Source organism: Leucoraja erinacea, chromosome 1 (assembly GCF_028641065.1).
Source record: "Leucoraja erinacea ecotype New England chromosome 1, Leri_hhj_1, whole genome shotgun sequence".
NCBI classification, from domain to species: Eukaryota; Metazoa; Chordata; class Chondrichthyes; order Rajiformes; family Rajidae; genus Leucoraja; species Leucoraja erinaceus.
Window position 1 is genome coordinate 141,736,631 of NC_073377.1, and position 15,161 is coordinate 141,751,791.

General features: G+C 42.8%; 1 protein-coding gene across 5 annotated transcripts in view; it reads left to right on the forward strand.

The window, feature by feature from the left end:
• Positions 1–12,545, forward strand: part of afap1 (actin filament associated protein 1) — a 334,355-nt gene extending 321,810 nt beyond the window's left edge. For all 5 annotated transcript variants that reach the window (XM_055644821.1, XM_055644812.1, XM_055644848.1 and 2 more), the window contains 3 exons: positions 2,374–2,567; positions 5,940–6,104; positions 8,856–12,545. In XM_055644821.1, the coding sequence (XP_055500796.1) occupies positions 2,374–2,567; positions 5,940–6,104; positions 8,856–8,882 (386 nt within the window). In that variant the 3' untranslated portion in view covers positions 8,883–12,545. The remainder of the gene's footprint in view (positions 1–2,373; positions 2,568–5,939; positions 6,105–8,855) is intronic.
• Positions 12,546–15,161: the final 2,616 nt, after the last annotated feature.

The following is a 15,161-nucleotide window of genomic DNA, read 5'->3' on the forward strand; positions in this document are numbered from 1 at the left end:
GGCAGGAGGTGCCCGCTTCCACGCTGTATATCTAGAACTAAAAATAAAAATACACCTAACACTGAACCAGGGGCCACAGTTTCAGAATAAGGAGTAAGCCATTTAGAATGGAGACGAGGAAACACTTTTTCTCACAGAGAGTTGTGAGTCTGTGGAATTCTCTGCCTCAGAGGGCAGTGGAGGCTGGTTCTCTGGATACTTTCAAGAGAGAGCTGGATAGGGTTCTTAAAGATAGTGGAGTCAAGGTATATGGGGAGAAGGCAGGAACGGGGTACTGATTGGGGATGATCAGCCATGATCACATTGAATGGCGGTGCTGGCTCGAAGGGCCGAAAGGCCTACTCCTGCACCTATTGTCTATTATCTATTGAATAAGGAGTGAAACGTAAAGCCGGAGGGAAGGATATGGGTGGAAGGGAATGGGGGAAGGGAAAGAGGGGAGATTAAAGGGAAATGGGACAGAGTAGGGAGGGTATGAGATGAGAGTATGGAGGAGCAGCAAGAAACAGTGTTGGGAGTGGCGGGAGAGAAATGTGCGTGCTGTGAGTTGGGGGGGGTGTGGGAGGAGTAATACGTGTGATCTAGGGATTTACTTGAGGTTGGGAAATGTAATGTTCATGCCATTAGGTGGGTAGGCTCCCCAAGGTATGAGGTGCTGTTCATAAATGAACGTTCCCACATTTGCATGTGCCAAAGAGGTGGCCATTCCGGTCCATCAAGTCCTTGCTAACTCAGCACAATCCCATGAAGCCATTGCCCACTTCCCACCCATGCCTTTCCGCTGCACTGATTCTCCTAACAACCCACAGTACAAGGGATCAATAGCAGTGGTCTATAACCCTACCACCTGGCACATGCTTGGGCTGTGGGAAGAGGCTAAAGAAATTAGTGTTGGCACTAGATAGTGTTAATGTGCGGGGATCGCTGGTCGATGCGGAAGCGGTGGGCCGAAGGGCTTGTTTCCGTGCTGTATCTCTAAACTAAACTAAACTGGGTAAATCTACAGCTATGGAGAATGTACAGACAGCAGAGGATGGGAAGGGTGTGATCGAATCTGGATTACATGCCAAGCCATGTTTCTCATCTGTGTTGTTACTGCTCACAGTATCACAGTGGTGCTCAGTTCTGGACCGCTTCATCTTTAGGTCCAATATGTGCAGTTTAGTTTAGTTTAGTTTAATTTAGTTTAGTTTCGAGATACAGCACCAACACAGGCCCTCCCAACCTCTGTACTCAATACTCTGACTGATGGACGCCAATGTGTCAAAAGCCTTTTTGACCACCCTCAATAAACCTTGCTCAACCAGGGCAGGGCGGTCATGGTGGCGCAGCGGTAGAGTTGCTGCCTTACAGCGCTTGCGGCCTCGGAGACCCAGGTTCGATCCTGACTACGGGTGCTGTCTGTACAGAGTTTGTACGTTCTCCTCATGACCGTGTGGGTTTTCTCCGAGATCTTCGGTTTCCTCCCACAATCCAAAGATGTACAGGTTTGTAGGTTCATTGGCCTGGTATAAGTGTAAATTGTCCCTAGTGTGTGTAGGATTGTGTTAATGTGCGGGGATCGCTGGTTGGTGCGGATTCGGTGGGCGAAGGGCCTGTTTCCGTGCTGTATCTCTAAACTAAACTAAATCTGGAATACAAATCAGAATTACTGAGGGGTATCTGCTAGATTGTAGAATGATGTTATCAATGCAATGAAGCAACCTCTGAGGCTCTAAGAAATTTCTAGAACTCGACCATGCTTTGTATTCACGATCATGCCTCAGACCCAAGATTTGAACAAGGTTCCTCCTCTTCTCATACCTTTTCTGAGTCAAACCCATCTTTCTTACTTTAAATAAATGGTTACAGACAAATCCTATGTTCATCTTCCCCAGCTGAGTTATCTCACCAGAGATAGCAGAAAAGCTCGAAGTTTTATAACAATCACAATATTCAGAAGTGTACAATAGACGATAGACAATAGACAATCGGTGCAGGAGCAGGCCATTTGGCCCTTCGATCCAGCACCGCCATTCACAGTGATCATCCACAATCAGTACCCCGTTCCTGCCTTCTCCCCATATCCCCTGACTCCGCTATCTTTAAGAGTCCTATCTAGTTCTCTCTTGAAAATATCCAGAGAACCGGCCTACATCGCCCTCTGAGGCAGAGAATTCCACAGACTCATAACTCTGTGTGTGAAAAAGTTACAATCTCCTATGATGGACATTTGACACATATTGCATCTCATGATATTCTCTGATTTCTCCTTCACTAAACTTCATTCTTCCAAAACCAAGAGGTTTGTTGGCGTAATTTCAACAATGCTTTGGTTGTAAACAGACTCTAAGGTCCAATGTTATTTTCCACTGTCTTTCATTTTTAATGTAGGTAAGAAGTCTCAGGTTGCTCTGGAGACGAAACTGAAGAGACTGGAGGAGGAGTGCAAGACGAAAGAGACTGAGCGTGTAAACCTGGAATTGGAGCTGACAGAGGTGAACGAGACCCTGAAGAAAGCTCTTGCTGGAGGCCCCTCACTGGGGCTGACAATAGAACCAAAGTCCTCAAGAACCTCCAGCCCACAGGTAAAGACAGGTGCACAGATATCACACCATATGACACGCGTGTGGTTTTAACGGACCAAGGAATCAAAGACCAAATCTGACACCCACAAACAAATAAAGACACAAACAAATAAAGACACACACATACAGTTTTAAAAGTATATAGATGTCCCGAAACGGAATAATTAAATTGTTACAGATGTGTACACATAGTGCTCTGGAAACACCCTAATAAACAATTCTAAAATAGTTCAGTAGCGGTAAAGGGCCTGTCCCACCAGCATGCGATTGCCTGCGTCTAACGCGACTAAACGGAAGTGGAGTTCGCGCTCAGTTCGCGGTAAGTACTTGCTAAGTACGCACAATGTTTGTACTCACCAATCAGTTGGACGTCGCACGGCGTCGGGCGGTGACGTCATCGCGCAATGGCACGCTGGGCGCTGATGTCATTGCGCAACGCCACTAGCTAGGCGTACGCCATAATGATGCTGCGTACGCCCGTCAAGACACTGCATACGCCCTCAATGCGCCTGCGGGCCGACAGGCCGTTGGCGCGCGGAATTTTCAAATAGTGCAATATTTTTGGAGCCTCACGCATTGTGGGGACCAGCCCCGCACAACACCATACGCCTCCGCCGATCGAAATGGGATCGGCCCTGCGAGGCCGTACGCCTCAAGCGACCACGTTTAGTCGCGCTAGATGCATGCAATCGCATGCTGGTGGGACAGGCCCTTAAGAGAGTCCAGGACCTCATGAGTCACTGAGTTCACTGTCTGGGCACACGTGTGGGGGTGCTGGTGATCTGGAGCGTGGCCTGACAACTCAGTCCTGATCTTGAAGGAGGCAGCGTGACGCTCTCCGGCTTCTCCCTGCAGTTCACTCTTGCCTTGGGAGAAGGCGCTGGTGGTCTCTGGTTTATCCTGGTCCCACAGCTTTCAGCTTGAAGAGATGGTGCTGGTGGCCTCTGGGTCACCCTCCTTTCTTTCTTGCCTTCTTTTCTTCTTCTCTTCCTTCTTTCTTTCCTTCCTGCTTTTCTTCCATATTTTCTTTCTTCTTCTTCTTTCTTTCCTTCCTCTCTTCCTTCCTGACAACGGCCAGGTGGCCAAACCAATATCACCTTCTCGGACCCGGCCGTTACCAGTGATGCTATGGATCGATCTCTCCTGGCCTGTCAGTCAGTGTAGGGATCAGAGCAGCATATCGTCTTGGTTGTCGTTACCGTGGCCTTCCTGTGGACTTTTTAGGGAACTATGTGTTTGTCTGCCTAAATCCCACCAAAATTCTTGATAACCAACTTCACTCAATTAAGCATTAATGTTTCAGGAGGGTGACTCTTCATTAGAATCTGAGCATTTGAAGAAAAGGGGAGAAAAAGTGGGCGATGGGATGAGAGAATAAAATAATAAAGGGGCTCTCCCACTTGGGCGACCTAATTGGCGAGTTTAGAAGAGTTTAGGAGTGTTTAAAAAAACGACATGTTGAAGACCTCCTTCGACTATGTAGAAGACCTCCTTGCACCTCTTTCGACTATGTTGAAGACCAGCTTCGACTAGCTACAACTAACTTCGGGAAAATTGTACGCCGACCTCCTTCGATCTCCTTCGGCCTCCCTTCGACTATGATGAAGATTATCTACGACTACCTTCGACTATCCTCGATTACCTACGACTAACATCCTGACCTACTACGACCTACTATGACTAAACCTACAAGTAAAAAAAATATAGATTTTTTCCATGGCGACCTATTTATACTCGCGGGGATTTTTTTAACATATTGAAAAATACGCCGCGACCTAGCTGAGGCCTCGAGTACGCGGTGACCACTCTCGAGCATAAAGGAGAGTTACGAAGACCTCCTACGACCTCGTGTCGACCATGCTGCGAGTATGAGTCGAGAGCAAACTCGCCAGAACTCGCGGATTAGGTCGCCCGAGTGGGGCAGACCCTTAAGTCTATGGTAGGAAGTAGGCCGGATGAAGTTAAAAGACAAAATGCTCTTCTGGACTGCCAGCCTCAGTGTAAGATGTAGAGTGAAGTGCGGGCACATTAAACAGGTGACCCAGTCTGAACCCAGCGGCCTGCAGGAAAATAGATATATAGATAAATACTTCATTGTCACATGTACCATGAAGGTACAGTGAAATTCTTTGTGTTTGCATACCCAGTACACAAAGCTGACCCTCACAACGGCTACAAAATCGAGATTAGCAATCTGGCCTAACCAGATTGTCCATTGGTATATATTGTGTAGGAAGGAACTGCAGATGCTGGATTACACCGAAGATAGACACAAAATGCTGGAGTAACTCAGAGGGACAGGCAGCATCTCTCTGGAGAGATGGAATGGGTCACACCTTACCCTTCCATATCACTAGACTCCCTCTCCCCCTGATTCTCAGTCCGAAGAAGTCTCAGTCTCGACCCAAAACGTCACCCATTCTTTTTCTCCAGAGATGCTGCCTGTCCCGCTGAGTTACCCCAGCATTTTGTGTCTATCTTCAGCGTGTATTTGTTGTCAGCCACTACAATTGAAGAGAAGAACTGATCCAGAGCATGCTCATCAAGTTCATCAAAAAGTAGTGAAAACGGAAGCTGGTCTCCTCATTCACGTAAATCAGGAAAACCTACAAGATGGCACATCCGAATCCAGTTTTCATGCTGCCATGCGAGCGCAAGGCATTCACCTCAGTACAATGCAACTTCTAATCAGGATCGCAGAAGTGAACGTCTTAGTAAAGCTTTAAGATAAGCACATGGCTATGTAGAGAATGGATGAAGGTAGGTTACATGCAGGCAGAGGGGATTGGTTTAACTTGGAATCGTGTTTGGCTCAGACATTGTGAGCTGAAGGGCCTGTTACTGTGCTGCACTCTTCTGTGTCGGAAGGAACTACAGATGCTGGTTCACACCGAAGATCAGCAGGACCGGCAGCATCTCTGAAGTGATGGAATGGATCTGAAGAAGGTTCTCAACCCGAAATGTCACCTATTCTTTCTCTCCAGAGATGCTGCCTGTCCCGCTGAATTACTCTAGCAATTTGTGCCTGTACTGTTCTATGTTCTATTAAATAGCCCAGAAATAACGATAAACCTGCATCTTTCCAACATGACGGGAGGTGTCTTCTGTTATGTGCACGCAAAATACAAAATTATGAATGGGTCCCTGATTTTTTCACTGTATGCATAGTGCTTAAACAAAATGTCCATGATAATGGAAACATTAAGGTAAAACTGAAATAGAAATAATGTATTTTCCAAAGTTCCCACACAATCATGATCTTAGTTTTTTTAATGGGTATTGTAATACATTTAATTGAAATATTTCGCAGGAGCAGGGTGCAGAGATTCCTAAATTTGCGATATTTATCATCTTGCAATGTTCCTTTTCCAGTCTCCTGTCTTGTTACCTCGTACGCTGGATAATTCTCCAGCCTCGAGCTGCGACACAAGTGACACCGAGCCGCCAGCACTGCCTGTCAATGCGGCTATTCTTGGCAGAAGACCAACTTCCATGGTTTCTTCCCCGAGTCGAGGACATGTCCGCAGGAAGGCCAAGGTAACCCAGATCAGCGGAACGCGCCGTCATTTCACCCAAAACCTCCCCGTTGCAGTCATAAGGTCATGTGATAGGAGCAGAATTAGGCCGTTCAGCTCATCAAGTCTACTCTGCCATTCAATCATGGCTGATCTATCTCTCCCTCCGAACCCCATTCTCCTGCCTTCTCCTCATAACCCCTGATACCTGTACTGATCAAGGATCTATCTATCTCTGCCTTAAAAATATCCATTGATAGCCTCCACAGCCTTCAGCGGCAAAGAATTCCACAGATTCATCACCCTCTTACTTACTAAATAAATTCCTCCTCATTTCCGTGCTACAGGAATGTCCATTTAATTCTGAAGCTATGACCTCTAGTCCTAGACTCTCCTACTAGTGGAAACAACCTCTCCGCATACACTCCATCCTAACCTTTCACTGTTTGTTTCAATGAGGTCCCCCCCCCAGGTCCTGGAGTGCTAGAGTATAATTAATTGTACCATTGAACAGTTAGGAAACATTTCCCAAAGATATTGCAAGGCCTTCAGCGCTTCATCAGCGCTTCAAACATTGTCACATTTCGGATTTTCTTGGGATATAGGAGGCAATTTGGCTCCTCTAATCTATGCTGCCTTTCATCGCAATGCCACCAATCTCATCCTCCCCCACCCCCTCAATAAAATGACCCTGTACCCTCTCCACGTTTGACTTGATTAAAAGTGGAATTAACTGGGGAACGCTCTGAACACACCGAAGCAGTTCTCTAAATCACACTGCTTTTAAAAGCAACTATTTGAGAAACACACAAAAACAATCAGGCTAATTTCACATTATTTCCTCTTTGATTTATTTTTCTATTCTTTGTCTCATTCATTAGCTTCTGGATGCACTGAGCCACACTTAGGGTTGCCAAATAACCTGTATTAGCCGGGACATCCCGTACATTGGGCCAAATTGGTTTGTCCCATACCGGCCTTGTCCCGTATTTGACTGCTAATATGCAGGTCAAGGGGACAGTTGGGTAGGAGCGCCGCATCCGGCCCCGCCTCACCCGTCCCGACATAGTGCAGCCCGTGGTGTGCAGCAGCAGCGTCTCACCCGTGGTCCGTTCACTTACCGCCGACACCACTGCCCTTTCTTCTCACGGCCGATCATCAGTTCATGGGTTGGATGGGGTGCCGGACTTTGTGTGCAGCTGAACACAAAGCCCGCCGGCTGGGCTTTGTGTGCAGTCCAGCACCCGGGCCAACTCATTAATCACCCAGCCACGGCCGAGTCAGTCAACAAATTGCTGTCGGGAATTTATCCCTTATTTTGACCTTTTGTCCCTTATTTGGGAGTGAGAAAGTTGGCAAACCTAGATACACTTCCCACTCTGGCCAACACTGAATATTGTGTCATGGAATCACACAGCGTGGAAACAAGCTCTTTGGCCCATTTCATCCATGCCGACCAAAACTCCCCATTTAGGCAAGTCCCAATTGCCCACCAAGTCCAGATCCCTCTAAATCTTTCCTATCCATTCATCTGTCTAAAGCTTGACATTAAACCTGCCTCAACTATTTCCTTTGGCAGCTCATTCCATATACCTACCAACCTCTGCGTGAAAAAGTTGCCCCTTAGCTTCCTATTAAATCTTCCCCCTAAATATGGGAGCTATTGATACTCCTGGGATTCCCTTGGTTTAAAGTGGGCTGCCTCAGATTGTCTTTAATAAAATTGGTACTTCACTGTTTAAGAAAAAAATAATATTTTTGTCATCCGAGTGGCCTTGTGACAAAATCAACTTTTGCCTCATTATACCTCCGCCCACGACTCCATCCAAGGACCCCGACAGTCCCTTCAGGTGAAACAGAGGCTCGCTTGCACCTTCTCCAGCCTGTGTCCATTGTTCCTAGATAAGGACTCCTATATATCAGCGAGACCAAGCGCAGACTCGGCGATCGTTTCCCTGAATACCTTAGCTCAGTCCCTGAATACCTTACCTCATATTTCACTTGGTCAGCTCACACCCCAAGAAGGGTCTCGACCCGAAATGTCATCCATTCCTTCTCTCCAGAGATAATGCCTACCCCGCTGAGTTACTCCAGCTTTTTGTATCTACCTTTGGTATGAATATTGATTTCTCTAACTTCAAGTATTCCTTGCTTTCCCTCTCTCTCCATCCCTCCCCCACCCTAGTTCTCCAAGTAGTTTCACAGTCTTCCTGATTGATTTTACTGTTTATATGCCTCCTTGTCAACTTCCCCTCAGCCAGCAATGAACCATTGTACAGTTTTCTAGAGCATCATCTGCTTTGATCTGCCCTTTTCACATCTTTGTACTCTTCCATATCTACAGTCTCCCTCTCCCCTGACTCTCAATCTGAAAAAGGGTCTCGACACGAAACGTCACCCATTCCTTCTCTCTAGAGATGCTGCCTGTCCCGCTGAGTTACTCCAGCATTTTATGTCTACCTTCAGGACTGAAGATAACTTGCATTCACTTCAGTTCTTAGGAGTAGAAGATGAATGAAGGAGTAGCAGGAATTCTTTAAACATAGGGTGACTATTGTTTGCTGGCTGCCACGTGCACCTGACAGAGAGGACCTGGAAAGTTGCAGACCAGTCTTTCTCACTTGCACATAAGTTTGAGCATCAGTCGTAGCTAATATTAATAGCTGTGAGTTTAGGGCCAAGTGATATTTTCCTATCTTTCTTAATCGTGATTTTGGAGTCTAAAAGAAATGTTTCAATGGCTTTTTAATCACTTTTTCTTTTTTTTTTACAGGAATGGGAGCTGAAGAATGGAACATAAAAATAAAAGTTTGCAATTTTTAATATTTATTTCCCTAACCATTACGTTCCAGACCAGAAGCACTGTTACTGAATCCCTTACTTCATAAAAAAAAACTATGCAGAGTTTGTGGTCACATTACTTGCGGAAAGTTAAGCAGCAATTCTATATTGAAGTGTAGTTGTTATATGTGAAATTTGATAATATTTAAATTGTGTCCATGAGGGCCCTGACCATCTCCACTTTTTTACCGTCTATTGGCCATGCGTATTTTTGCAGACACGGACACCACAAGTTTTTCTGCTTAAAGAATATCTTGGCTGCTTTAATAATTCTGGGCAAGATAAATTCTGGACAACATATGGCAACTTCACAACCACAATACAAAGGGAAATATATATTTATGACAAAAGAGGCATTTTGGTTGCCCTTTCAAATTATGATTGTATTTGTAAGCACAATGAGTATTTTGTGTATGGTGCTCTTCGAGGAAAAAAAACGTCATTGTAAACCAATGGGTCCAAGACAATTTACAGTAAGAATGTGAGAACGTATATGTAGTTATGTTCTTATGCTCTTGACAGTGGTGAATCATTTTATTGTACACACCATATTGTCTCTTGATTGTACACATTGCGTGTTTTACCATACACAATTATTGTCTGTTTTTATTATATACACTCTATCATCTGTTTTTATTTTTACACTTTTTGACATCTGTTTTTATTGTACACTATTGCTGTTCAAAGTGAGGAAAAGGGGACTGGTGTTCAAAAGAACCCCAGAATTCTGCAGGTTTTTGTAAAAATGTTGTTGGTTCTTTAAAGTTAAATTCACATTTAGTTTCCATTCAGTTTGGTTCCCATAATTGCTTGTTCATTCATGGGTCCCTGTCAGGATAATGTGGCTTTTCCACATGTCCTAGTATTTTAATTATCCATTTTATCTACAATTTGATACACAGGTAATTTTTGACATAGAATTTTGGTAAAGAATTTAAATTTTTTTTGTAAAATAGTTGATGTGCTTTTATACGTTTAAAATGTAATTATGTATAATTTAACTTGAAATCAGATCATATTTAAAATTTATTTCTCACAGCTCCCATTTGATTTCAATGGTGAAGTATAAATAGAATGAAAAACAAAAAAATGTGAATTTCAAGTACTAGATTTTAAATAGGGTTCGTTTTCTGGAAAACATTGTATTAATTTGATGACCAATCGTGACCATCACATTATGGGCTTGGCGACTGTGGCTGAATTATTTTTGTCATAGAGATTTTTCGCAGCAGTTTATCTTAATGTCATTTGATTTTCCGCATATTAATAATGAAAACTGAAAATGGTGAAAAATCTAATGGGTCTTCAGAGAGAGAAAAATAGATTTCATTTTTCAGATTGATCACTTACTGTATTCAAGGTGTGTAATGTCTACAGTGTTCTGTATTCACTTCAGAACATAATCTTCAGATTGGTTCTTATTTGGCCAAATAATTTATTGTCCTTGGACTAATTTGAAACAAACATTTCTGAAGAGGGTCTGATGAAGGGTCTCGACCCAAAACATCACCTATTCCTTTTCTCCAGAGATGCTGTCTGATCCGCTGAGTTACTCCAGCTTTTTGTGTCATCCTTTTTGTGTAAAGTTGCTGTAGTCATGCATTTCTTCAAATCACTTGTCCTCGATACCATTGAATTTGAATTATGTTCATCGAATACATCTCTGAAATGGTTTTATTTTTCAGAATATGGCAGCTATATTTAGTATTACAACTTTCTTAGAAAACATCCCGGGAAACTAACGATGTATATGTTGCCACAAAAGGTTTTATAGAATTATTGTGCCTTGCATTACTCATTTTATGTGCTAGTTCTTTGCTTTGCCTTGACCTTCGAACCATTCCGCCCTTCTGCTTTGTACTGATATTTATGGCCAGTCTCCACTGACCTTCTACTTTTTTCTCCCTCTTTCACTTATCTCGCTTCACCTGAAATACATCTTCGTTTCTCTACATCAAATTGTTATCTTTTGAAGACCTAACCTAAAAATAGACTCTCTACTGCAAAGGGAGAATCTGCTTTACTCAGCAAAAATTGAGGTCAGTCTATCCATTTTTGGACCATCAACATCTGCTTAATATCTAGGTTTCTAAAATATGTCCACTGTTTTAAGACTTCTGCCATAATCATGTGTGCTAAAGCCACCAGAAGCCAGTTTGTGAGTTAAACAATTTGAGTGTACGATTATGGACTGTAAATTTAGAGTAGAAATGTATTCAGAAAGGTAAAGTTTATGTAGCCATAATGTTACTACTCTAGATATTAAAAAATCGCTATGAATCATTTTTTTACTTCAGCTATAAAAGCTGTTAACAATAAGCATCAATTATGAGCCATGACTGCGAGCATAAATCAAAGAGAAATTCCTGGGCTATGATGAACTGCAATAAAGTTATCTCTGGGAATGAAGGTGAAAGAAGAAATACTTTTCTATGTTTTGTACGGCTTAGCTGTCTCTACTGCATTGCCAGAAATGCCACTGAAATACTGAAGGAATGTACCATTACCATGCTTTTGTCCTTCAATACCTGGATGAATGCATTGGATCTGGAAATATGCCTGCTAGACTCAGATTAATTTGCTCCTTGTACTGGTTTCCTTTTAATTATTAACTTAAACATAGGTTCAAGGTGAAGGGGAAAAGATTCTACAGGAATCTGAGGGGTAACTTTTTCACACCAAGGGTGGTGGGTGAATGGAACAAGCTGCCAGAGGAGGTAGTTAAAGCTGGAACTATCCCAACATTTAAGAAACAGTTAGACAGGTACATGGATAGGACAGGCTTGGAGGGATATGGACCAAACGTGGGCAGGTGGGACTAGTGTAGCTGGGACATTGTTGGCCAGTGTGAGCAAGTTGGGCCGAAGGGCCTGTTTCCACACTGTATCATTCTGATTGTTGACAGCTCTTGGGTATAAAGAGACAGCTATGTATTCTACAATTTCAAATCAGGCTTCCACTTCAATGCAAAAGGGTTACGGAAGTGGGTGGGATGTTGTCCCAGATACTTGTACAAAGGCCAAGGGAATTGCATTCAGGACATTTTTGGGTCGCTGTGAAGCTGCCTTAATAGCACAAGCCCTATTTCAGATTCTTAGCACCCTTAAAGAACAATTTACTAAATTTCTTTCAGTTCAATCAGAATGCACATCTGTTTTTACCTGATCTATCTTGGCCGAAATAATCATACTTAACTGCCTACTGAAGGTCATTGAAGAAGAGTAGACGTCTTTCTGGCTGTTGCTAGCATGTATTGCAGGTAAAATCAGACCAACTATGTTTTAACAGGTTGTACAGTCTCCCATGCTGTCAGTTCAGTAGCAGGCCATTGTTAATTTCTGGTCAAAAGGTTTAAAAATTCTTTCCCTACAGGGATTTATTCAACATCAAGGCATGGAGTCAAAAGCTTGAATCTCATTTGTTAAAGATTTCATCCATTCTTTGCTTGCTATCTCTGACAAAAATCTTTATGACTTTATTGCAATAGCAAATAATTCTCTTTTTCACTGTGATAGATTCCCATGCCTCGCACTGTCATAAAGTTAGTATCTCACATTGGTGTTCATAAGATCTTGCTTCTTACTCCAAATAGTTGGTACACTGTGTATTTCGTGCATTCTACATATTTCACTTCGTTCGCATTCATCTCACATTGCTTGTATCTCAAAAATCTTTATGACTTTATTGCAATGCAAATTTCTTTTTTTCCACTCCCATGCCTCGCACTGTCATGTAGTATCTCACATTGGTGTTCATAAGGTCTTGCTTCTTACTCCAAATAGTTGGTACACTGTGGACTTCGTGCATTCTACATATTTGAAGGGCATCCTCTGTTTAGTTTGGAGATACAGCACAGACACAGGCTCTTCGGCCCACTAGGTCCGTGCCGACCAGCGACCCCCGTCCGCTAACACCATCCTACACACACTGGGGACAATTTACACTCATACCTAGCCAACTAGCCTATACATCTGTATGCATTTGGAGTGTGGGAGGAAACTGGAGATCCTGGAGCAAACCCAAGCAGTTGCAGGGAGAATGTACAAACTCTATCCAGACAGCACCCGTAGTCGGGATCGAACCTGGGTCTATGGCGCTGTAGGGGCAGCAACTCTACTGCTGTGCCACCTTGCCACCCTGATGTAAATACATTTGCATTTTTACACAACAGATCTTTTTATAGGTTCACCGAATCAACTATTTTCAGATTTTTTTCAAAGATGAGCCAATTTTCTTCAAATTACATGCACAATTATTTTTAGTACTTATTTGTTGCCCACAAACCAGACAGGGCCCTGCCACTGGCATGTCGTGCCTGGTTGCTATTTATTTGTCTTTGGTAATTAAATTTATTATATATGAAATGTCAATTGAAAACTATAAATTTGAGATTATAAAATATTAGAATTTAGAAATAGGATGACTCATTGGCAAAAATAGAACCCGAGCAAATATTTGCAGTAAAATATTAATTCTCGATTCTGAACTTAGATATGCTGTGTTTTGCTTTTGTAAATTATTATAAATTTGTTTAGGTGTGATTTATTTTATAAGCTGTCTGATCAAGGCTTAAGATGACTGACGAAGCTGTACACTTCTATCCTTCATGAACTTGGTTCTCATAGAGCTTAATTTTTCTTTAAGGGAATTATTTTATCAATTTATACCACGTTGCTGGGAATATAAACCTGGACGAAACATTTTTACATTGTATGTTGATTTGCATTCTCAACTCCTGAATCTGGTCTCCTGATTCATTAAATGTGACCTCACTGCAAATAAAAATGTGTATATCAGGAATCCTCTCAAATATCAACTCTCCCTAAAGCCTAAACATGCAACATTCAAACGCAATTGGGTGCATAATGTCTTACGATATGATAAAACTTTATTTATCCCATGAGGGAAATTGAATAAGAACACAAGATCCATGAAACATGACATTAAAGTGATGAGTGGAAAGGATTGGGGATGCCCAAAGATTGGGGGAGGGGGCAGGCTCAGTCTCAGTCTACCCCATGACAGAAGGGGGGAGGAGTTGTACAGTTTGATAGCCACTGGGATGAAGAATTGCCTGTGCAATTCTGCTCTGCATCTTGGTGGAACCAGTCTGTTGCTGAAGGTACTCCTCACGTTGACTAGTGTGCCATGGAGGGGGTGAGCTGTATTGGCCAGGAGGCAGTCTTGACTATTTCAGTGCATTGATGTACTGGCGTGGCTGCACAATTTCTACTCAAAATGTTGACAATCCTTCCCTCCAGAAGGCCCACAGTTTGACTTGCTGTATGTCCCTTGCCAATTGTATGTTGCTCCACACCCTAGCACCTGCAGCCTTTAGTGTCTGGCCATCTAAGACCATCACAACTTTTGACCAATTTTCCAAAGGTAGATCCAGTCTTGAGCAATTTTTCCCCAGCGAACAGAACTGCTGACACGAAAAAACAGTGTAACATTTTGAAAGTTTGAGGTATCAATATTGACATTGGTTTAGTCAGAAGAATCTTTAGTCAGCGGGTGGTGAATCTTGGAATTCTTTGCCACAGAAGGCTGTGGAGGCCAGGTCAGTGGATATTTTTAAGGCAGAGATAAATATTGATTAGTACAGGTGTCAGAGATTATGGGGGGAAGGCAATAGAATGGAGTTAGGAGGGAGAGATATATCAGCCATGATTGAATGGCGGAGTAGACTTGATGGGCCGAATGACACCTATTCCTTATGACCTAATAAATGTAACTTAAACATAAAATGCTGGAAACACTCATCTATGGAAAACTGATTTAACACTTCAAGTTCAAGGCACGTTGAATGCAAGTTAAGCTTAAAAGGCACGCAAACAGAGCTTAACTCAAGGGTGGCAGATTAAATTACATACCGTAACAGATCTTGAGGAATCTAACAAAAAATGAGAGTACTTTATTTACTGGACTCAATAGTCCATATTACCTTATTATTTCAGTCTAGTCTATTGTCACCTGTATCGAGGTTCAGTGAAATCTTGGTATTATTTATTCATCCAGAATGTTCTAGAAAGCACAAAATGCAAACAGAGGATGCAAGTAAAATTGTTGTCAACTCTCATAAACTCAAAAGACTAGAGGACAATACTTTAACATACCACAGGTTTTTATTCACAGTACTTATAGCCAGTACTTGATTAGTACGGGTGCCAGGGGTTATGGGGAGAAGGCAGGAGAATGGGGTTAGGAGGGAGATGATTGAATGGTGGATAAGACTTGA